We start from the raw sequence: 24,224 nt of genomic DNA, 5'->3' as shown, positions 1-24,224 counted from the left end.
TGATGGGTTCGGCGGCTATCGGCCTGTAATTGACCCTACAGGTGCGTAGGGTTCTTTTGGCCCATTTTTTTACATATATTTTATCATCTTTTCCTAACTGCTTTGTGTTTTTTGCAGTGTCGGATTCCAATGAAGTGTATGTTCCACGATGGAACATTCGCCGAGAAACAACCCTTCGCACCCCTGTGGAGTGCGTGGAATGGGCTCGTCACGCTGCTCCTAGTGGTGCGTTGGGAGAAGCCATGGCTAGCTACCAGGAGGGTAGGCTAACCAATGAGCTTCGGGTTCTCCTTGCTCGGATGCAGCCGCGCGTCGAGCTGCTTTGTCGTGAAAACGACAAGTTAAAAGCAGCTCGCCTTAAAGAAGTTGCTCAGGCGCGGGCCATCCGGGAGGAGAACCAAAGGCTTTCCGCTATAGCTGCGGAAAAGGAGAAGGCCTTCAAGGCCCTTGAGGTTGAAGTTCAGGCACGACTCGAGGCCCGTTCCAAGGCTGCCCAAGCTGTTAATGAACAGCTTCGGCTGGCTAAGGAAACTGCGAGGAACGCAACCGAGAGGGCCACCAAGGCTGAAGCTGTTGCTGAGCCTCTGCGCGTGGAGAATGAAGAACTTCAAGCCAAATTAGAGGCTCTCCAGCAGGCTCATGATGCCTTGGCGATGGAGGATGCTAAGAAGCTTCAAGAAATCTTGGACCAGAGGGGGGTGCTTGACCATACCGAGCGTAAGCTAAAGGGCGTCGAAGAGGCTGCGGCTAAAGAAGTGTTGCTTGCCAACCTCAACAAGAATGAAGCCGAACGCGCCCGTAACGAAGCTCAAGCTGCCCTCCAAGAGGCTCTGGTTGCCAAGGAATGGCTTCTTCGAGAAGCGTTGTCTCAGGTAAGTCTAACTTCATGTCTTCACGCTTTTCCTTATAAATAGAAAAGGTTCTGACACTTGTATTTTTCTTTGTAGGTTTTGCATCGGGTCTTCTCAGAGACATCTTACGACGATGCTATGAGCGCAGCCCTCAACGCTTCTCACGGGGATGGGGAAAAGGCCGGCTTCCTGCTTGGTCTAGGGTTCGTTGAGAAAGGCATCCCGCCTTCCAACTTCCCTTTATTCGATGTAGATACTGAAGCCATATATGACCAAGCAGTAAATCAATACGCCGCCTTCCCGCATCCGGTGGTGGAGAAGGTAAACGAAGTTGCTGCTGCTGATGATGGGCTAGCTATCCTCAAAGCTTTCCTTGAACTGCCACGCTCTACTGATGGGGCTGGTCCAAGTGGAAGTGGCCCTGAAGCCTGATCCTGAAGATCCCTTCCCGCTGCTAGGATAGATTTAGCTTGTATAGATTTATTTTCTTGTAGGCGGGTAGTTACCTGGCCATTCTTGTAATCAACCATTGTGAAATATAAATCTTTTTGCGGGTAAGACCGCTACTTTCGTTGGGTTCCTTGCTTTGTAAACGTTGTATGACTTGCATACTTTAGTTTAAATTAGCAATTTTCCAAGTGTTTTAGAATAAGTTAACCTTTGAACGTGGCAGATAGGTGTGAAGTTTTGCTTCCTCTTCCGTGATTGTGCGGGTAGGACCGTCACTTGCACGTAGTAGGATGGCTAAACTTTACCATCTGACCTGCGTGTAGGTTTTCCTCATCCTTTGAGGATAAGTTAACCTTTGAACGTGGTAGATAGGTGTGAAGTTTTGCTTCCTCTTCCGTGATTGTGCGGGTAGGACCGTCACTTGCACGTAGTAGGATGGCTAAACTTTACCATCTGACCTGCGTGTAGGTTTTCCTCATCCTTTGAGGATAAGTTAACCTTTGAACGTGGTAGATAGGTGTGAAGTTTTGCTTCCTCTTCCGTGATTGTGCGGGTAGGACCGTCACTTGCACGTAGTAGGATGGCTAAACTTTACCATCTGACCTGCGTGTAGGTTTTCCTCATCCTTTGTTAGAAATTGTCTTGAACCGTTAGACGCGCGTCTGTCAATAGGTTAGTGTTCAGTTCCCTTTTTCATGATTCATGCGGATAGACCGGCACTTTCATTTAATGGGAGGACTGAACTTTTCCCCTTCGACTGACCTGCGTGAAGGTTTGTCGTTTTTTGGGTTTATGCGGGTTTTGCCGCCTTCCCCACGCAACGACTTTCCACGTATTTATGCGGTGAAAACCGGCATATTCGTGTTGAATAAATTAACCGTTCGACGCGCGGTTGTCAATAGGTTAGTGTTCAGTTCCCTTTTTCATGATTCATGCGAATAGACCGGCACTTTCATTTAATGGGAGGACTGAACTTTTCCCCTTCGACTGACCTGCGTGTAGGTTTGTCGTTTTTTGGGTTTATGCGGGTTTTGCCGCCTTCCCCACGCAACGACTTTCCACGTATTTATGCGGTGAAAACCGGCATATTCGTGTTGAATAAATTAACCGTTCGACGCGCGGTTGTCAATAGGTTAGTGTTCAGTTCCCTTTTTCATGATTCATGCGAATAGACCGGCACTTTCATTTAATGGGAGGACTGAACTTTTCCCCTTCGACTGACCTGCGTGTAGGTTTATCGTTTTTTGGGTTTATGCGGGTTTTGCCGCCTTCCCCACGTAACGACTTTCCACGTATTTATGCGGTGAAAACCGGCATATTCGTGTTGAATAAATTAACCGTTCGACGCGCGGTTGTCAATAGGTTAGTGTTCAGTTCCCTTTTTCATGATTCATGCGGATAGACCGGCACTTTCATTTAATGGGAGGACTGAACTTTTCCCCTTCGACTGACCTGCGTGAAGGTTTGTCGTTTTTTTGGGTTTATGCGGGTTTTGCCGCCTTCCCCACGCAACGACTTTCCACGTATTTATGCGGTGAAAACCGGCATATCCGTGTTGATAGTTCATAAAAATTTAAAATCATCAGCGTCAATGTTTTAAGGAGAATCGTTTCCATTAGAAGTGGCTCTTGGCCTTTTCTTTACAAATTTGGAATTGATTTACATGCAAACTGTGTAAATGAGCTCCCTTCCATGTTGTTGGGATGGGAGTGCCATCGAGCCGATACGCACCTGGTTCGGGATCTCGTTCTTTACGCAGCATGTAGTCTCCACATTGAAGCTTGAATTTTATTCGTGTTTTCCCCAGCTGGGGTTCTACACGCATCAGCCTGCTCAGCGTTCATTGCGCCACGAGGTGCGCGAGCGTCCCATCTCTGACGAATGCTTCGACCATGTCCTTCACGTCTATGCATTCTTCGGTGTTGTGGCCTTTTGTCCTGTGAAAGTCACAGTATTTGCTCCGATCAGCATTGTGACGATGTCGGATTATTTGAGGCTTTGGCCATGAGAGCTCCTCGGTGGCGAATATCCCGGTGACGCTTTTGGTGAGCGGCGTCCATCTGGAGTTCTTGTTGGACTGTACGTTATCCCTTTCCGCCTAACCGATGCTGCAAGCCTAGCTTGTTGGATGAGGTGTCAATCTGGCGTCCATCTGGAGTTCTTGGCGTCCATCTGGAGTTCTTGTTGGAGTTCTTGTTGGATGAGGTGTCAAAGTTTATCCTTGACTGCCAAATGCCTAGCTTCCGCTTTTTGTTTAATCGGGCGGTAAGGACGTTGTCTTCCCTTGTTTTCTGGGTATAGAGGTTTGTGCTCTGTGGGAGATCTCTACCCAGTTGCTTCTCCGTTTCCGCAAAGCGTTTAGCTGCTGTCATGATGGCATCCCATGTGGATGGCATGCCATCTTTACCCGTTAAGGTGCGGATGAGCTCTGGGTCATTCGCGCCCTGAATAAAGGCAGCGCGAACAAGATCTTCGCTAATGTTACCCAGACTTAGCTTCTTCGAGTTGAAGCGAGTGATGAAGTCCAGCAAAGATTCATCTTTCTCCCGAATGCATTTGAGGATTGTCCATTGCTCCTCGGTATACTTTCTTTGCTGGCTGAAGTGTTGGCTAAACTTCTGTTGGAAGTCAGCCCAGTCGTAGATGTGGTTGGCCGGTAGACGATCGAACCACGCTCTAGCTGCCCCGACCAGCGTCATTTGGAACATGTAACACCATGTAGGTTCCGTCCAACTACTGACGGTTGCCCCCGCTATGAACCTGTTCAAATGATCGTCTGGATCAGATATACCATCATATGTGCCTATGCTGGACATTTGTTTAGCACTTTTTGGGGAGATTGCTTCCGCAATGTCCCTTGCAAATTTGGACGTTCCCGCATTTGCAACGTTTGGTCTGAATGTTTTGGAGAAGTCTCGTGGACTTCCACCTGTGCTTTTTGGTTTGAAGGCTTGTCCAAAATGCCTTCTCGGTTGGGAATCCGTTTCCTTACGCTTCCCTTTTGCCCTATGGCGAGGGTTCGCGTCGGAGTCGGATTCCTCCGAGTCATCCAAGTGATCTTCGAATTCGTCAGCCTGTTGGACGGAACGCAAGCGTTCGTCCAACTCGGCTTGGAATTCCCTCTGACGTTCCTCCGCCCATGCCTTAACTTCATCGAGTGTTTGGCGGGGGAGTCTTGTTCGTTTTTCAAACTGGGTATCGGTGAATCCCAGTGAGCGATTATTTACTGCACTTGCCCCAGCTTGGGTAACTGGGGTAGTGTTCGTAAAATTTACTTCACTTGCCCCGGCTTGGGTAACCGGGGTAGTGTTTGTAAAAACTGTGTTGCCGGTATTCCCCCCAGTAGCTGGGGTTGTGGTTACCGGAGTTTCTTTAACCATCTTGGAAGTTTGAAAAAACTGGAGAAAAATGTTCTAGCCTTATGCACGGATGGCGCCAATGAAGAAACACTAACCAGACCCCGGGCAGATTACTGATAACCTGGGGGTTAGATAGATGTTTCCCACGAGGGGTTAGACCCTGAGAAGATGGTTCTTCTGATAACCTGCAAAACAGACACCGTGAGCTTGTCACTGAGAAGGGGGGGTTCCTCCTTGTGACCACCCTCCGGCGTGAGAATCAGACTAGATTGCTCTTTAAATATAAAAGTATATTAAGAGATTGCTAGAGCAGATATCAGGTATAATATGATGATAATATGATAAGATCAGATGGTCATACCATTTGTGGTATTTATAGCCGAAGGTAGGTTTCCAAGGAGGTGTGACCGGCTGCAACAGTGTTCCTGTTCCACCAACAGTGGCCTACGCACGTGCCCTGCTGGTAGTTGGTGGGTAGGCAGCGGCTGATAGTGACAAGGCCTGCTGTGTACTATTCCTTTTCCACCAACTGCCGGCTACGCACGTGGTATGGCAGTAGTTGGTGAGTAGGCAGCGGCTAATAGTGACACAGTACAGGAGCATGCTGCTCGCCATACTGTTGTCAATAAGCTGTCGTACCTTTAGTCAGATCTTTTTCCCATACCTCGTCAGGTACAGTACAGAAGATCTTCCCGTATCGTACGGACTGGCTTATTTCGGCGGGAGTATTCCCCCTCCCGCCCTTGTGCGGGATTGTTCCCGGCTTTGCTCATTCCCTCAGGTGACACTGAGTGATTGAGAGCTAAGTGCCTTGTGCGTGTAGCCATGCTGCGCGGGTGGCCTTCCCTGATGGCTTGTATCCGAAGCTGCGGGAACAGGCGGAGTCCTTCACCATCGGGAGGCATTTCCTGCGGGACCAGCTTGCGTACTGCGCGTAAGGACGTCACGTCTCTGAGCATGGTTGGTCCTGCGGATCCAGTTGGTTTCTGCGCAGACGTCCCTCTTCAAGGTGAGTCTTGCGGGTCCAACTGGGCTCTGCTGGGACCTACCTCTTCAATGGTCATACGGGTCGTATGACATGCGAAAAATGGTCATGTGAGTTGTATGACACGCGGAAATGGTACATGGGCCATATGGCATGCAAGTCATATGGCCTATATAGTGTGTATGACTAACACATAAATAACTGATGTGATAATTGACACATTCATGAGTCGTAAGACTTTTTTTCATTACATAGTACGACTGTATGAGGTGACCAGCTCTGGTATGCCGCATTTCAACTGGAAAACTACTTGATTTGAGTATTTTATCAAAAAAGTCTCAAGTCTTGAGTAGTCTTGTGTTTTAGAAAAACTAAATGTCTAGATGTTTGAGTGGTTGGTTTGAGCCATCCATTGTTGCTTAAGCTGATGTGTCGACCATGATATGCCTTGAGTTGTTTTTTTGAATCAGCCTTTAGCTAATAAGAAAATGGCTTGGAAAAGTTGTGAGCCGGAGCAAAACCTGGCACGCGAGTTTGATCCAGTGTAGGCATGATCAAGTTTGATTATGTTAAGCCTTTTGGAAAAACTTTTACCCCTCATGTAGGTGGAAAGCGTGATAGGAGACATTTCTGTTATCTATGGGTTAAAAATAGGTTGGATGGATTATCGATGTCCTGGGAGAATTAATGTAGGTTTAAAATGTAATTGGGTTTGATGGAAATTATAAAATGTGTATTTTGTTGTTTGGGTGTGGGCTGTTGTCTAACAACTTATTAGACCCAGCTCGGTTGTATTGGATGTTTTTAATATATAAAATGCATTTTGTTGGTTGTTTAAAAAAGTTTGAGTATCTTGTTACCAAGCATCTTGGTTTCTTGATTTATTATTAATTTCTTTACAGTAAATTATAAAATACCCCCTTTTGGACCGCAAGCTTATAAGAAAGAGCCTAGCAGGCTAGCAAGTATCCTCCAGACCAATGACGCACAAAAATTCGATAAACGACCCCCTTTTGGATACGGACCGCCATCCATAGGGAGCATGGTGCATGGTCTACCTAGCAAGACAACAAACAACAAACATAGGCCATTCAACTTTATGCTTTGATGCTAGAACAGTAGAACCTCATCTACTACTTCAAAATCTTTATTCTTAAAACTTTATACATTCAAATTTAAGAGTGTTGCAATTTGTTTCATTACAAAAACACAACAATTTAAGACAACAAACCCCACTTCCTTGATACTTTACCCTTTATATCTTGTCTTTTTCACCCATCCACAGTCATCAATGTCAGAAAGGCCCAAAATGGCACCATATTTGATCGTTACATTTAAAAAAGTGGTACGTCTTCCAACCCCTTCTTCTCTATCACTCACACATTCGAAATTCAAAAATTCAAACACAAAAGCGTAAAACTTGCTTCAAAGTCTGCTGAATCGTCAGACAACTCGCCACTTTTTTCGCTCCCTCAAACACATCCCGATGCATTTCATTATTAATCTTTTGATTCAATCTTCAATCTTTGGGGGTTTTTAAACTTGCACATAACCTGTTCGACGAAATGTTTGAGATGCAAAAGCAAGATTTTTGCATCGCAGGGTGGTGAATCGTTAAACAGCTCGACCCTTTGTTTTACATCCTAGTAATGATCTGATTAAGTCTTGAAGCTTTTTGGGGGGGTTTTGAAGCTTGCACACCACCTGTTCGACGAATTGCTTGACAAGATTTTAAAATGGGGGAAACCAAATTGGCGTCAGAGAACAGGTTGAAACCCTCGACGAAGTGTTCGGATGAGAATCAGGTGCCGTTAAAGTGTAGAAACAACAATGTACAGTCGAATTTGAAGCCGAGGTCGATTTGGGGTTCCAACATTGTGAAAGGGCTCTCGGGTGATAAAAAGACCAGAACGCAACAAGTCGTGAAGAAATTGAATCCACCGCAGCCTCTTGCTAATGCCACCAACACGAATTCGGAAAACCCCTTTGCTCCGAATCGAGCTAAACGGTCGCTTATCGGAGACTTATCGTGTTCTGTTACATCTACACAAGTTCATCCCCAAGGGGTCCAGCTGTATAAATCATCATCTTCTTCGGGTTCTCGTGATGTGTTTGATTGAGTGCTATGTGCCTTATGTCCAAGGCTTGATGCAAAACTACTATCGAGCCGGGGGTCTCACCGGAAGCAGCCTCTCTATCCCTATGGGATAGAGGTAAGGCTGTCTACATCTTACCCACCTCAGACCCTACCATAGCATTGCTATTGGTGGGATATACTGAGTACGATGATGATGATGATGACTATACACATTTCGGCCTAAATTTGTTTACCTTACGCCATTTATTAGTATCTTATCACTTAACATTAAAAAAAAGTTGTCATCCATAACTTTTAACTTAATAGCAAACATTTAAATGAAATGTTTAATCCATCCAACAAATAATAATTAATTAATTAGCGTTAAAGAAAACAAATACACTCAAACAAATATGAATTCCAATACAGGTTCAGTTCGGTTTTTTCGGGTTCGAAACCGAAACTGAACTTATAATTTGGTTTTTCAGAAAACATAAAATCATGCAGATGCTTTTGGGTTGGGTTCAGTTATGCTGGTTATTATGGTTATGGGTTGGTTATTTCGGTTTCATGCAAACTCATACATGATTTTCATTCATGCAGATTAAGTTGGGATCGGTTAAGTTGGCTAAGAAATACTTAAAAAAAGAGTTGCTACAGAGCTTCAAACAAAGGGAACACATGAGAAAGATTCTTCAATGGATTATATGCTACTTCAAGGAGTGAGATTTGCTTTCCGCATTCATCAGGTTCGAACATATATACTAAAATAACACAAATTTTACAATTTAGTATGATACTAGTTTTCATAGGATGCAATCTTGCACATTTGATGCTAAAGGTTGCCTCTCAATTTACAATGTTATCATAGAAGTGCCATTTTGACCCGAGAATTTGAACATGTTTTATCTGCTTTGTTGCAGTTTGCTGGTGGATTTGATGTCGATACAATGCATGCTTTTGAGGAGCTTCGCAATGTAGCTCTTGTTTTGAACAAAAAGTAGAATGAAATTGAAGAATTTTTGTTGCAGGAAATATGGATTTTTTTAATTTTTTTTTTGTATAGGGTATTATTTAAGATGTTAGTTTTGGTAAGAGAAAAGAATGAAGGCTGTTTAGATATGGATGAGATGAGATGATGGAGGTTCATCATCTTCATCATCATCACCTTTTTCTTTTTTTTTCCTGCTAAAACATATATGTATTTGCGGTTCAAGATTATTTTGAACCATGTTGTTGACTTCATCTTTTAATTTCTTACACCCTTCACATTTTCTATTAAGGTTATGTTTTAGGGGGTTTTGGATTTATTTGCTTGCATTTGCTTATATTATTTTACATATAAATATATCTTCTCTGTTTTAGATGTTATATTCATTTACTGGTTTAACATGCTCAATATTTCTTGAGTATTACATGGGTAAAATATTAATTCTAGTGATTGAAACTTGAAAGGCATGTTGTGCTAAAATGAATATTAGAAAAAATGGTGTATGCATTGGGTGTCCTCCACTCACCAGTTCAACGGCCAACACGAGAGGGACAAGGCATGAATGACAAATTAAATGTTGCAGTCGCTGTATAAATATTCAATTCCAAACAATAAGAGCATTCTTTCTAACTAACCAAAAACACTGCAAAAAACATTCAATATGCACAACAGCAATGACCCGTGACGTCCCATTGAGCTTTCACCCGAAACACTAGACCCCATTAGATGGGACAAGGTCAAGTTCCTCAACAACTCTATGCTTTGCCATGATCATGCATACTCTTCATTCACCATTCATCATTATGTGTCACCTCAATTCATCATTCACCTCATCTTTCAACATATGCTATATGCTCGATCATTCACCGTTCACCTTGTCTTTTCTAATTTAATAATGCATTAAAGAGAGAGAGAGAGGAGACAGAAGAGAACGAGAAGAAAGATAGAGCAAGCTCGCACAGCCGGAGAGGTAATAGGGCTTGCAGGGCCTTGATCTCCATTGTAATGTTTCACATAAACATTGTATTCAACAATGGCATCACTCGTGGAAGGATCGTACCAAACGGTATGAGCTAAAGCGTAGCCGTTGGCATACCTAAACTGCCCACTTCCACCTACTACCGGCATCTCCCTCACATCAGCTGTAACCGGATTCCGCCCTAGCACACTAAGACTGCTGCCACTGAAGTCTCCTTGGGTGAACTCAAACGTGAGCACCATAAGCAACGCCGGTCCATTCTTGTCTGCAAATGCATACATTCCTTGTGCTTGTCCGACCAATTTCGATGTCCCATCTTGGCCTTCTGTCAATGCGTTATCCATCAAATACACGTCTGCAAACCCACTGGAATCTTGGATCCCGGCTATCTTGACTGCCGTTGGACTTTTGCCACTGTGGAGGTCGTGGAAGAAGAAATGGAAATGCGTTGTTTTCTCCGTTCTTTTAATCTCCGAAACCTCCTCGGAGAATGCTCCATTAGAGAGATGTAAAAGGGATGAAGAGAGTATGAAGAAGGTGGTGATTGTGAGTGTGTTCTTGACAAGAGAATTGGCCATTGTTTTTTGGTACTGTGGATGCTTTAGAAAATAGTAGGAGATGGTTTTACTTAGAAGTGTGATTTTTATATGCATGGCAGCATGATCATGGGCGAAGGGTAGTGAGGGCCGGGGGTGGCCCAGGTCCCCCCCCCCCCTTTTTTTGCGAAGAGGTGTAAATTTACCTGTTTTCTCCTGAAAAGTTTTTTACGTAGTGTAAATTTACCCATTTTCAACTAAAAATTTGAGCCCAGCCCCTGCATTTATGAATTTTTTAATACATTTTGAGTCCCCCCCCCCCAACTCGTCCAAGCTTTGTCACTGCTGCATGATTAACTTTATTGAGCTGGTGTGACTAAAGTTTGTTAGTTAGGCATGGTGAGGTTTGCTTTTGTTTAACGCTTAAGCAAAGAGAGTTGTTGATATGTTTGTGTCAACTGTTAAATAAAGCAAACAACAGTTGTGTAACAATTGGTTTCTCTAGAAGCATAAGTAGAAATATCAATCACTTTAGATAAAAGCAACCGGTTTGTGTGGCACAGTAACATAAATTAGAGTTGTGATCAGGCTTGAGTACAAGAACCAAGCTTGATAACGTTGGCTAGTTAACGAGTAGGACAATATGGCACGGGCCTAAGTATCTTCATTAAGTCGAAAGGGGTTTTAGGGGCTTTTACGGTAACGTGTTGGTCAAGTCTGGTTAACATTAAAGATGAATGACTAATGCTATTCTACCTCGTCAATAAAAACTAGTATCATTTCATTTCAAGACAAGGTCTGGCTTTTTTAGGTGACAAAAGGGAGATGAGGTAAAAGAAGGAACCATAAGCTTTGCCTAATTCGTAGTTTTACTGGTTCGTAACTCATCGCACATCTCTGTAGATAGTTTGATTTGGTGTTTATTCAATGACGATTTTGGCAGGTTTCAACACTTAGCCAGACCAAGTGCTAATTTGCCTTCGTCTTGCCTGCTTGATAAAGAAACTCGCTTGTTTCTTTGAGGCGCCTAGAGCTCACATCACACACTTTTGACTACATAGTATGTGGCTATCAAGGTGTATGTGGTTATTCAGCTAGTAACAACTAACAAGTATAGTATGTAGCTATCAAGGTGTAGATATTGATGGGCTTTGGCTAGTTTCAAAGTATATGGTTACAAACCAATTTTAACCCTTCAGTTGGGTTCAAACCGGGTTTGGTTCCCAACTTCCCAACCTGGTTTCTTTCTGCAAGTCTATCTCTTTCAGCCCAACAATTTATCTAACAAAATGGCTTTATTCAGCTCAAACGATTTTTAAAATATTTTTACTTATAACAAGCATATATCTTTACAGCACACTTCTTTCGAACCTGACTTCCTAGAATCACCATGATCGTTAAACAAAATAATCCAGAAAATAACTATCAGCAAATCCAGCATTATACCGAGTCTGCTACAAATCCATTTTGACAATTAAACCGCAAATTTAAATTCAAAACTTATAAAAACAATGGGTTGGTTGCGTCTCAAACCGTTTGAACTGCTCTGTCAAAACTTTCTTCTGCGGCTGATACTCGTTTGACCAGCATGTGTTCTGGATGAGACAATTTCAGCTGACTGCAAAAAGTAAACAAATAAAATCACTATTAATCCTTAAACATCCAAGTATAAGACAACAAAATACTTATAACTAATCCTGGATTTCTTTTTTTAATATTTGTGTACAATCAAACAAGATCTATGTATAAAAAAACAGGCTGTATGCACAACTAAAAAAGAAGTTGAAAACAAGTTTATATTATTCGTACCTTAAGAATCGCGAAGAAGGTTTCCCAAGATGAAGACAGCATACAACCAGATTTGCTAGTGTTTCCGGATCCTTTGCATCCTACATCAACAATACATTGAAGGTTATACTTAACTTAAATGCTATATTATCAAAACTAAAGAACAGAAGCAACAATATTTTTTTCTTACTAATTACAGAAAGTAAATAACCAAGCAGTATTTTCAAGAAAAAGAAGTATGTTTAAACATTTCAAAATGTTACCTTGTTAAGTGCTTCTAATAGAAATGATTCAGCTTCATCAAAGTTACCCATGTGCATGCAACACACAGCTTTCCCATTAAGAATCAAACTAGTCATCTGATACTTCTCTGAGAAGTCCTGGAAGATGAGATATGCTTCTTGTATCTTTGAACCACCCTGTTTCAAAGAAAATGTAACATTAAAAATAGTGTGATTTATTGTTTAATAAGATGAAAAGAATAATAGATTACAAACCACAGCTAAATTTAGCCATGCAGTAGCAAGTTGAGTTAGTGTGTGATCCTCATCAATCTGTTGCATAACTCTCAATTGCTTCTCAGCATAATCAGATCTGTGCATCTTCAGGAAAACTTGGACATTCAAGGCGTTCCTGAAAGTGAAAATTGCCGGGTCCAATACAAGATGAGAATTCTTGCCTATATATGATCATCAATTAAAATTCTACAAGTAAAACGTATTGATAATATTTAATACAGTCACAACAAAAGTTGGTGCAGACACAAACACAATAATTCATTGGACACACAACCACAACACATCCAAAAACATGGGCTATTAAGAAAAGAAAAAAAATAACTTAAACAAGTAACAAACATATAAACAGCCTGTCATGCCCCAGAAATCAAGTGTCTCCACCAAGTCTTTTATACTACCAATACAAAAGTTAAAAACCTCGCATGTAGTCCACCTATCACACAGTGGGAAGTTTATTCTTTACCTTGCTCAGAAATTAGCTTGAGGAAAGAACTCATTCACGTCCTTTTTTATCTGTTACTACTACAGTTTTTTTCACTATTTTGTGTTATCATTAGTTTACAGCTACTATTTTAGTACATTTTTTGTTTGTGCCACACTTTATGTTATCTACTTATCTATATGCTATACTTTACATGTCAAGAACAGTTATTTTTAAAGTGGAATGAAAAGGTTTGCCCCACTTATAACTTGCTATGAGTGAGATTTTTTTGGATACTTTTGATTCTTTTGTTTTTTCATAAATGTTAACCAAACTTAGATTCTTCTCATTTTTAACAAAAAAAACTCACACATCCGTCACCCTTGTCCCTGTTGAGACTTGAACCCACTACTACAGATAAACTTGACACCTTAGATGGGCAAATGCCACCAAGTTAATGGCAAGTTGATCAAACTTATATATTACCTCTTGGTCCGTTTCTCAATTGATACTAGATAGGTGAATGATTATAGAGAAAGGCTCGTCGTTTAAAATAAAATAATGAATAAAAATCAAAAACAGTAAACATAGACTATCAAAGAAAGCGCCAACAAATTGGAAAAAATCAAATAGGTGAAATATGGGCATGCGATAACAATAAATGATATTGGAGGATGACGAAGAGGTAAAATGAAACCCGAAAGTAGACAGTTTAGGAACCTCATGTAAAAAAATAGCAAAACTGTATAAAAAGATGCAAGAGAGGCAGAGTAAGACTAACAATTCCATAGTTCCCCCGGCATTTGTGTACTTCAGAACCTCATTATAGTCTTGCTCATGCATGAATATGATCCCAGCAATAAGCCTGAGTATCAGGTTGTTCCCAATGGCTGCATCACTCAACCACTCTCGTATGCTTGAAATTACTGTTTCCTATCACATCCAAATCCATGTGGAAAAAAAAACAATTACAAAAATTGACCATAGTAATATCAAAACAGCAAAAAAGGCACATATTAACTTTACACAAGATGCCATTCACTTTTAACTAACTTGATTCTTCATCAACTAATATTCTACTTCCAATGATTCTATTTTTTTTCCTCGTTGCAGGCACTAGCTAAGGAATCTAATTCCTGAACTTAAATCGTAAATGTTCATGATTCAATAGAACAGCAAAGCATGCTGCATTGCTGCATGAATACAACTTCTAGTACAAAAATTAGCCTCACCATCACAAGAAAAAAAATGCACATAATAACTTTACACACGATGTCATTCACTTCAATTAACTCGGTTCTTCATCAAGTAAACAATAATTTAATATTTTAGTTTGAATAATTCTATTTGTTTTCCTCATTGCAGACTCTAAATAAGGAATCTGACTCCTGAACTTTAAAAGCAAACAGTTGATGATTCAAGATAAGTGCAAAGCAAAGCATGCTGCGTGAATTCAACTTCTAGTACCAAAACATCCTCACAATTACAAGGAGTTCAATCACATAATCAATCTGAATTATGAACAAACTGATAAACACACTGAAGCAAATAACAGATATTCCTGTTGTGGCATATTTAGCTAGGGTTCATATTACTAACATATTCATAGATCTAATTATCTAAACGAAAACATAACTAGATCGAGTGAACATCTCACCTTATTATCGGCGCTCAATAAATACAAGGCAAGCAACTTCACGGCCTGCAGAGGCGTTGCGGCGGACGAATCGATCTCGTGAATCACAAGCTGTTGAACAAAATTCGAGATCAGATCAAACAAAATATTACTACAAGTGATAATAAGAGAGAAGAGTATAAATTGCCTGGTAGCTTCCGAGAGCAATGTAGGATCTGTAAATGAGGCAGTCTCGTTCGATAGCGTCCTCTTCGGACATCGGCGCTGTTAATGGCCGCTTGATATGCTCCGATGTAGAAGTTGTTTCTCAGAGCGAATAGCAAATCGGGTAAGCCTGCCATTAGATCTACGTCGGTGGCGGTTTCAACAGATCCAGAGAGAAGACGATGCACCGGTTAAAGGAGTTGGCTGGGTTTTTACAGGGGCAGCACTTCTTTATCAATGACACGATTATTAGTTAATAAATTATTTATTTCTTTTTTTAATTGAAAATTTTGGATTCTAATCATCCAAACTAAACTATTGACCATAATTCCAACTAACAATGTAAACTATGATTTTGTTACCCACGTCTCAGTCTAACAAATAGTTAACCTCGTTAAGTTTTGTTGATTTGACGTATGACGTGGTAATTACGTGGCAATGGTTTTTTTAGTATGTGTCATTGAAATACATATTGTTTTACTAAAATAACTAGATTAGAGCCCGTGTTCCACACGGGTGAAAAACATAAAAAAATACAAAATTATTATATGTAATACATAAATTATAAGTGAAATAACAATATATCATTAAGAAGTCAAGAAATTCAACACAATAACTACTTAAGCAAAGTTGGTAAGCATCATTAAGAAGTCAAGAAATTCAACACAATAATTTATTTTTCAAAATTTTATAAAATATTATCCTTATATGAAGATGGTTGTATTTGAAGAAAAACCGGGTCATGGGTCATAACACCACTAAGCGGGTTCATGACTTCATGCTACGTATTGTGTTTGGAATAAGAGATGATAAAATAGAAAACTGCTCACATGACATCTATGTGGCATCCTATGTGGAAGCCCTAAAATGATGTCATATGGAAAAATCATGTTGCTTTAATATATAGTTAGATTATATCTAAAGAAATATTAAAATAAAATAGGACCCACCTACCACTAACTTCATCTTCAACCTCCATCCATCAACCAACACCTTCAACCTCCTCTACTCTCTATCAACCATCATCACCGCCACCGATTATCCTTTGCAGTAAAACTCGTGGCCGCTCATACTTTGTTGAAGAAAAATCTTCTTCTACGCTAAACCGATGGTATTCTCCGATTAAATCGTCGGAAATCGGATATGTCTTCACCACCACTACACCACTTCAGCCAACCTCGAACTCGCCGGAAATCTGAAACCTCTTCATCGTTGGTTCGTTTTTCAGATCTAGACATCTCCAGCCACCTCCAACCCGTCTTCATCGTTGATTCAATTTTCAGATCTGAACATCTCCGGTCATCTCATTTTTCAGATTTTCCGGCAAGTTCGAGGTTGGCCGGAGTGGAGACGGCATATCCGATTTTCGGTGAGTTTTTCGGAGAACACCATCGGTTTAACGGAGAAGAAGGGTTTTGTTCTACAAAGTATGAGCGGCCCCGATTTTTACCGGAAAGATGATCGGTGGTGGTGGTGGTGGTGATGGAGAGTGGAGGAGGTTGAAGATGATGGTAGATGGATGGAAGTTAGTGGTAGGTGGGTCCCACTTTGTTTTAATATTTCTTTAGATATAATTATTTCAATGACGCATACTAAAAAAACCATTGCCACATAATCGTCATACGCCAAATCAACAAAACTTAACGAGGTTAACTATTTGTTAGACTGGGACTGCTGTGGGTAACAAAACTAAAAGTTAGGATTATCACCGGTTACATTGTTAGCTGGGATTATTATTGACCAATGATCAATAGTTTGGATTATTATAATCCAATTTTCATTTTTAATTTGAATTATACACACCATTTTTATCGACAAATTAACATACTCCTAATACTTTTGTAAATCGTATGCGCATGTCTTTTGCGGGATTTGAGCGAACCCTCGACCTCTAGAATAAATAGGGTCATCTTACCATCACACCATGTCATTTGATGACGAGTTATATATATATATATATATATATATATATATATATATATATATACATGAACAAACCGTTTTTAAGTTCTAATGAATTTTGCCTAACAAAACAATGACAATTCGTCACGTTGTCGTTGATTGTTCTATGGACGAGGTGTAATTTTGTTCGTTTATGCACACTAAATACATATGCTTTTGTAACGAGTTGTAATTATGGTGTTTTACATATAGTTGTACTATTTTACACATTTATTGAAAAAAAATCATAATCAGTATTACCCTAGTAGTTAAGAGAATAAATTGAAAACAATAAAGTATATACAAATGTTACTTGAGTTTAAAAAATTGTATAGCTGCCAACTAGTATTATATAATGATGTGTGCTAGAATTATAAAATATATTTTGTTTGTTACGTATTCATATTTCTTTTGATATGTATCTTTATTGGCTATGACGTGTGCTGTTATGTAGATTTTGTTGAGATATCAAAAGACAATTTCACAACACCATCCATGAAACAACAATTTTACACACCATCGACTTCTCTAAAAATTGGTAGAGATAAAAACATTTACAGTTGTATAAATAAGCTTCAAGAGGGACATAGTAAAAATTAGTTGGGACCACTATGTTTGTTTTCACGATTAAATAATTGTTTTTTAGAGCGACAACCCACACATCCTACAATTACACTTCTAAATCCATACATTTTTATGTATTATGAGATTTGAACCTTCATCACTTATGTATGAACACATTTGACACGTATATCCATATACGAATATGCCAAATGCCTTTGGCAAATAAGATTGGGTAGCCCACAAGAAGTTTAGGGGGCGTTTGGGATTCCTTATTTTACATCCTTATAACTTTTCCATTAAGTTAATAAGTTACAAAAGTGTAACTTATGAAACTTTTTATCTCACAATATAAGCAATTCTAAACACCTTGTTACTTTTTAAAAAGCTATATAAGCAATCCGAAACACCCCCTTAATGTTTTAATATAGCCAGTAAACATGAAATGATGAAATATATAAAAATGCTCACTAAATAATTAGAGGTATTTACAATCTGGTTAAGCTAATGTTGATAAACTTCTAGTTGGCCATACCGATCAAAAGGGCTCATTTTGATTTAACCATCATTCATGAATATCATACATGTGAATAATGCATATCATGAAATAATAATAATAATAATAACCAATTCAACTTACACTGTGAGGGACGGATCTACACTTATAATGTAGCGCTCAACGGTAGCATGTGAAATAGTTATGATGTAGTGGTCCCGAGCAATCCTATGGAATTTTGCAATGACTCCCTCTGATATTGTGAGAAAATTTCCCGCGCTGTCATTTCAAGTTACAAATCGTAAACCGAACCGTTAAATATGCAATTTTATTACCGGATCAGATTACTAGCAATTTTATTACCGGATCAGATTACTAGGTCGGGTCAGGTGAAGGCCATGCAAACAGGAATAAAAGCAATCAACGCAGGAAATGAAGCCAACGCCACTCAAATTCAGCCACAAAAACCCCACAAAACAAATCCCAAATCATCCTCACAGTCACGCACCATCTCAATTCACAAATCTTCGATTCCGAACAACAAATACGAAGCTGAATCACAAATCAAATGGCTTCATCTGCCGCCGCATTATCAGCAAACAGCTGCAGCACTCACATGAGAGTACAGTTCTTCAACAACAACCGCTATAAGCATCACCACAAACAAAACCTCAGTTTCTTCAAAATTAGGGCTTCATCTGATGAACAAGAAGACTGCAATGTCGAAGAGTGCGCCCCTGACAAAGAGGTAACCCAATTTAAGTTTTCTGATTAATGCAAACTGATTAATAGATTCCAATTTGGGCGAATTTGTCAGATTTTATTGAATATTTTTTAATATTATTATAGACAGAACATGTTTGCTTGGATGAGGAATTAGCGATTAAGTGAACTACTCTGAGCTTTCTTTTAGGTTATACTTGTAACTGGAAATTGCGTATTTCATGGCAACTGAATTTATTGATAATGAACCCGGGAAGTTCGTTTATGTTTGTTCGTTTAATTAAAGAACCAACATGAACAAGGAATTTCATTCGATTAACTAAATGGATGAACACGAACACGAACAGAGGCCATGTTCGCTCAATTGTGTTCGTGAACGTTCCTTAATGCTTGCTCGTTAAAGGTTTTAATATTTTTTAATCTTATCATATAGAATAGATTTAAGCAAAATTATTAACTATAAAAAAATATATATGTACACACACACACGTGTATTATGTGATTAATTTATATGTAAATTAACATATGAATATGAATGTTAAACCAACACAAACACAAACTTGGTAGCCGGACCGAACCGATGACACGGACCATCATTGGTTAGCCAAATCTAATAAAACAGTGTTTGAAAACTAAATTCATGTTAGCAACTGCTAGGGATTTAGATTACAGCAATAATATATACTTTTATGGAAGTATAAAGGTTAAGTTGATACAATGTGGTCACAGAGTGGGATGTACATGTCAATATGCTACCCTTGATGTTGAAATCTGAAAATGATGAATATTTATTGTGATATAAAAACAGGTAGGGAAAGTGAGCGTGGAATGGTTGGCTGGAGAGAAAACCAAAGTGACTGGAACGTTCCCGCCCCGTAGGCGTGAATGGAGTGGTTACGTGGAGAAGGACACTGCTGGACAGACAAATATATATTCAGTTGAGGTTAGTACTTCCAATATTATTTTCTCTTGAACTTAATCAAGAAAATAACAATTAGATGTCAATACACTCGCGCAGCCTGCAATTTACGTGGCAGAAAGTGCAATAAGCTCTGGAACACAAGCTGCATCTTCTGATGGATCAGAAACACAGTAGGAGCAGTTGGTTTTGTAGCTCTTATTGCTGTTGCTGCTGCAGCTGCGATTCTTCTGCAATTAGGGAAGAACTCACCTCAAATACAAGCATTAGATTGCACAGGTCCATCGCTTAGTTACTACATAACCAAATTCAAGCCCTCAAAAGCTGTTCAAATTTCAGTGCCAGCTGAACCCGCACCTGAGCCAGAGAGCTCAACGCTACAAGTGGATTCAGTGGCTCCAGCAACTGAAGTAGAGTCACTGCTGACTGAACCCGAGCCAGAGAGCTCTACCACACCTGTGAATTCAGGAGCTCCAGCAACCGAGGCATCAACTTCAGTTGGATCGACAGAGAACGGTGCACAACAGGTGTTGGAAGAAGTGGTGGTTGAATCTGGGTAAGTTATAAATGTGGTTAGTTTTTATGTAATGGTAAAGTGTTGTATGTATGGTTTTCATTGAGTTGTATACTTTGTGATACACGCTAATTCGTTATACCATTGTAAAATTATTGATCGATTGATTGTTGGAATAATCAATCTTCCAACAATGGATTTGAACCCTTGATCAAGTCGAATCAACTTGGTGATTTTGTCTGATTTCTAATAAGTTGAACCACGAGTTGTCAGGGCGTTTCTGAGAATCGTGAAAAGAATTTGGGCCGAAGGCGACAAAATATAGGCCTTAAACTAGTGGAGAATTGGGTTTAAACATTAAAAATACATAATTTTTTTTTCCAAATAAATACAAATTAAGACCTATCGAGGTGTCGGGCCGGTCGGTCGACCACCCAGCCCTGCCTCATGGCTGACCTTGCGAGTTGTTGGTCAAACTGCTAACTAGTGTTTTGGAAGGTTTCCAAATGGTTGTAGAGCAAACAATTGATATAGTCAAATTATAGTATTTATTGAAGTGGATTTATTGGTTGAAAAGAGAAATTTTATCACAATCGACATTGACTATTACTTTTTAAGTAAATATTGGGTAGCACAACTACGTCTGGTAAACCATATACTCCTGTCCGACTATCTAATAATGTTTTCAAATATTAACAGCGAGAAACATGAAAGTTTTTTCTGTTCTTTTTTTTCCTTTTACGGGGAATCATATGCCTATGTAGTGTTGGATCTAAAAGAAAAGTTTAGGAGCATCCTAATTTTTTTTGAATTACTAATAATCTAATTTTGCAAAGAAATTATAATTAATTGATCAATTTGGTTTTTAAATGTTGGAAATGGGTGCAAATGATAATTGAGGACTAATTTTGCATGCAGTTAATAGTTAACGTATCATTTTGAAAGTTGTTCATCTAGGATTCCATTTTTTTGTTTGAAAAGTGTCTCTTTCGTTTTCATTGAACGAGGCAATCAGCAACTGATTAGTCTCTCTTTTCACTTAACTGGCTATCACATACTCGTGGGATGATTAAGGAGATGACTCCCTCCTCTAATCCTCATTCACTCATTTGGCTTCCATTTGTTCATTTAAAAAATGTCGTTTCTCTTTTCACTGAATGAGGCTAGCAGCGACTTGCAGGCTATTGTTTTCACTGAACGTGGCTATCATGGACTCGTAGGATGATTAAAGAGTCCCTCATTCTAGTCTTCTTTTACTTGTTGTGGTCTTCATTTGTTCGTTTGAAAAGTATCGCTTCTGTGTTTCAGTGAACGAGGCTAGCAGCAACTCATGGGATTTTGTTTTCACTTAAAGGGGCTGTCATGGACTCCTGGGATGATTAAGGATGTGAGTTCCTAGCTCGAGTCATCTTTTACTTGATGCAGTCTTCATTTGTTCGTTTTGGCTTTCATTTGTTCGTTTTGAAATGTGTCGTCTTTGTTTTCACTGAACGTGGATAGCAACAACTCGGGGGGCTTCTGCTTCCGCTGAACGAGGCTATCATTGACTCGTGGGATGATTAAGGAGACGAGTCTCTCATTCTAGTATTATTTTACTCGATGCAGTATTCATTTGTTCATTTGGGCTTTCATTTGTTCGTTTGAAAAGTGTAGCTTTTGTTTTCAGTGAATGGGGATAACAACGACTCGTGTGCTTTTATTTTCACTTAACGGGGCTATCATGGACTCATGGGATGGTTAAGGAGCTGAGTACCTCATTATGTTATTCTTTTACTCGATGTAGTCTTTGTTTGTTCGTTTGTAAAGTGTCACCATTATTTTCACTGAACGAGGCTGGTAGCGACTCCTGGGCTTTTCTTTTCACTGAACGGGGCTATCATGGAGTCATGGGATGATTAAAGGGGCGAGTCCCTCATTTTATTCTTCTTTTACTTGTAGTGGTCTTCATTTGTTTGCTTGAGCTTCTATTTGTTCGTTTGAAAAGTGTCACTCATGTTTTCACTGAGCGTGGCTAGTAGCGACTCGTAGGATTTTGTTTTTACTTAACGAACCTATCATGGACTTGTGGAACGATTAAGAAGATGAGTCTCTCATTCTAGTCTTCTTTACTCGATGTCGTCTTCATTTGTTCATTTGGGCTTTCATTTGTTCGTTTGAAAAGTGGCACTTTTATTTTCAGTGAACGGGGCTAGCAGCGACTCGTGGCTTTTGTTTTCACTTAACGGGTTTATCATGGACTCATGGAATGATTAAGATGGTGAGTTCTTCGCTCGAGACTTCTTTTACTTGTTGTAGTCTTCATTTGTTCGTTTGAAAAGTGCCACTTCTATTTTCACTTAACGGGGCTAGCAACGGCTCTAGGGACTTTTGCTTCCGCTGAATGGTGCTGTCATTTACTCGTGGGATAATTAAGGAGATGTAACATCCCGAAATTTCAAGATAATATTAATTATATTACTTAATATTAGAGAGAAAGTTTACCCGAGTTATTAGGAAATAAATAAAGGAATAGGAGTTGGTATGGATCGGGCTAGTGTCGGGTAATGGACGTTGGTTATGGACTTGGATTATTTGAGATGGGTTAAATGAGAATGGGATTTAAGGGATATAAATATCCCCTAAACCCAAAATATCTTCATTCTCACCCTACACCCTAAAACTCCTAACACACACATACACACACATTCTAACCGATCAAGATTCGAAGCCGAGACCCGAGATTTTGTTGATAGATCTGAGTTGGTAAGGTAAGAACAAATCCAGCAAAGCTAATATTACTGAAAATGGTTAGGATTGGATGGGTTAACCGGACCCGAAACCCAAACTGCCCAAATCGGACCCCTAAAACGTCGATTTTAGGCCGATTTGATGGTTGGGATTTGTAGGCGCCGATCATACGATTCCGTGGGTACCAAAATCGAGTTATTTGGCTAAGAAACGAAGGAGTTATGGGCAAACAGATCTGCAGCGCGATAACTTCGCCTGCAAGATTAAGTTCGCCTGATGAACTTCGCCTTCAAGCGTAACTTCGCCTTCAAGCGTAACTTCGCCTTCAAGCGTAACTTCGCCTAAGGATAACTTCGCCTACGGCCAAGTTCGCCTAAGGTTTAACTTCGCCTGAAGCCAAGTTCGCCTAAGGTTTAACTTCGCCTGAAGCCAAGTTCGCCTAAGGTTTAACTTCGCCTGAAGCCAAGTTCGCCTAAGGTTTAACTTCGCCTGAAGCCAAGTTCGCCTAAGGTTTAACTTCGCCTGAAGCCAAGTTCGCCTAAGGGTTAACTTCGCCTAAAGCCAAGTTTGATTAGAAAATAAATTATAAAGCGATAAGTTAAAGTAAGCTAATACTAGGCCACCAGATTAGGTCAGGCGAGTATTGATACGTGTAACTTGTACAGTTAGCCGAGCTCAGTTAAAGAAAGGATTTACAGCTATCAGAAGAAAGAAGCAGAGTTCAGGTGAGTTTCTAGCCCCATTCCTTGTTATGTTTTCGGGGCTGTGTGCATACTCGATGTGTTGTTAATACATTTATCCTAAGTGATAAGTGTATGTCATATGTGATATATGTGATAGGTAGGAATGATTGCTTGTCGGTACGCGAACGATCTTCGGATATTGCGCGTACTGTCAGGTTATAAATGAAGGTACGAACATTATATATGGAAGATGTACGAATGTTTCAAATGAATACTTGTCGGGGCGTGAACGATCTTCGGATATTGCACGTGTCGACAAGGGGTATGGTTGTAAAATGAATGAGGTAAAGAATGCCTAGAGTGTTCTTATGTTATAATGTAAGTATGTGTGTATAGGTACACGAATGGCATGTGAGTTCTATATTCGACCTGGTAAGTTAGGATGGCAAATCCCTCTAGCTTCTGTCGGACTTAGACTCGGCAGGTGATGGCGTAGTTAAGGACTGCGAGCCTTATACGTGATGTAGATGATAGATGTAAATGTAGATAGGTGTCAGCATAGGAAAGGGCTGTGAACCTTATACGTGCTGGTTTTGTAGCATAGGGGAGGACTGCGAACCTCGTACGTGCTATGAGTTAGGTTGCAACATAGGGAAGGACTGCGAACCTTGTACGTGTTGTGGATGTATGTCAGCATAGGAAAGGGCTGTGAACCTTATACGTGCTGTATTTGTAGCATAGGGGAGGACTGCGAACCTCGTACGTGCTATGAGTTAGGTTGCAACATAGGGAAGGACTGCGAACCTTGTACGTGTTGTGGATGTATGTCAGCATAGGAAAGGGCTGTGAACCTTATACGTGCTGT

At 40.0% G+C, this 24,224-nt stretch overlaps 1 protein-coding gene and 2 pseudogenes across 2 annotated transcripts; 1 reads left to right on the top strand and 2 right to left on the bottom strand.

The window, feature by feature from the left end:
• Positions 1-9,613: 9,613 nt before the first annotated feature.
• On the bottom strand, positions 9,614-10,270 carry LOC143625054 (dirigent protein 22 pseudogene; annotated as a pseudogene).
• Positions 10,271-11,602: 1,332 nt separating this feature from the next.
• LOC143625053 (coatomer subunit epsilon-1-like) lies at positions 11,603-14,850 on the bottom strand. Its single transcript, XM_077095514.1, has 7 exons — positions 14,779-14,850; positions 14,613-14,702; positions 13,737-13,888; positions 12,514-12,649; positions 12,280-12,435; positions 12,038-12,117; positions 11,603-11,846 (listed from the first exon to the last, which is right to left on the bottom strand). Exons 1-7 carry the CDS (start codon positions 14,848-14,850, stop codon positions 11,756-11,758), a joined length of 777 nt encoding a protein of 258 aa, XP_076951629.1. The 3' UTR covers positions 11,603-11,755.
• A 3,511-nt stretch (positions 14,851-18,361) lies between these two features.
• On the top strand, positions 18,362-20,172 carry LOC143625149 (protein MAINTENANCE OF PSII UNDER HIGH LIGHT 1-like; annotated as a pseudogene). The gene is made up of 3 exons (XR_013152225.1): positions 18,362-18,541; positions 19,325-19,459; positions 19,535-20,172. The product of XR_013152225.1 is annotated as a protein MAINTENANCE OF PSII UNDER HIGH LIGHT 1-like (transcript).
• Positions 20,173-24,224: the final 4,052 nt, after the last annotated feature.

The sequence above is a fragment of the Bidens hawaiensis genome, unplaced genomic scaffold, assembly GCF_021521415.1.
Source record: "Bidens hawaiensis isolate Kalapana, Puna unplaced genomic scaffold, B.hawaiensis_p1.1 tig00004020_1, whole genome shotgun sequence".
Lineage (NCBI taxonomy): Eukaryota > Viridiplantae > Streptophyta > Magnoliopsida > Asterales > Asteraceae > Bidens > Bidens hawaiensis.
Note: the sequence above shows the minus strand (reverse complement) of the source record. Positions and strands in the feature narration are given on the sequence as shown.

Excerpts from the sequence above, each read along its gene's own strand:
- LOC143625053 (XM_077095514.1), bottom strand. The coding sequence starts at position 14,850 with ATGTCCGAAGAGGACGCTATCGAACGAGACTGCCTCATTTACAGATCC. Across the intron at positions 13,889-14,612 it reads TATTGAGCGCCGATAATAAG|GAAACAGTAATTTCAAGCAT; the intron begins GTGAGATGTTCA and ends TGGATGTGATAG. Across the intron at positions 12,118-12,279 it reads TATTAGAAGCACTTAACAAG|GATGCAAAGGATCCGGAAAC; the intron begins GTAACATTTTGA and ends TTGTTGATGTAG.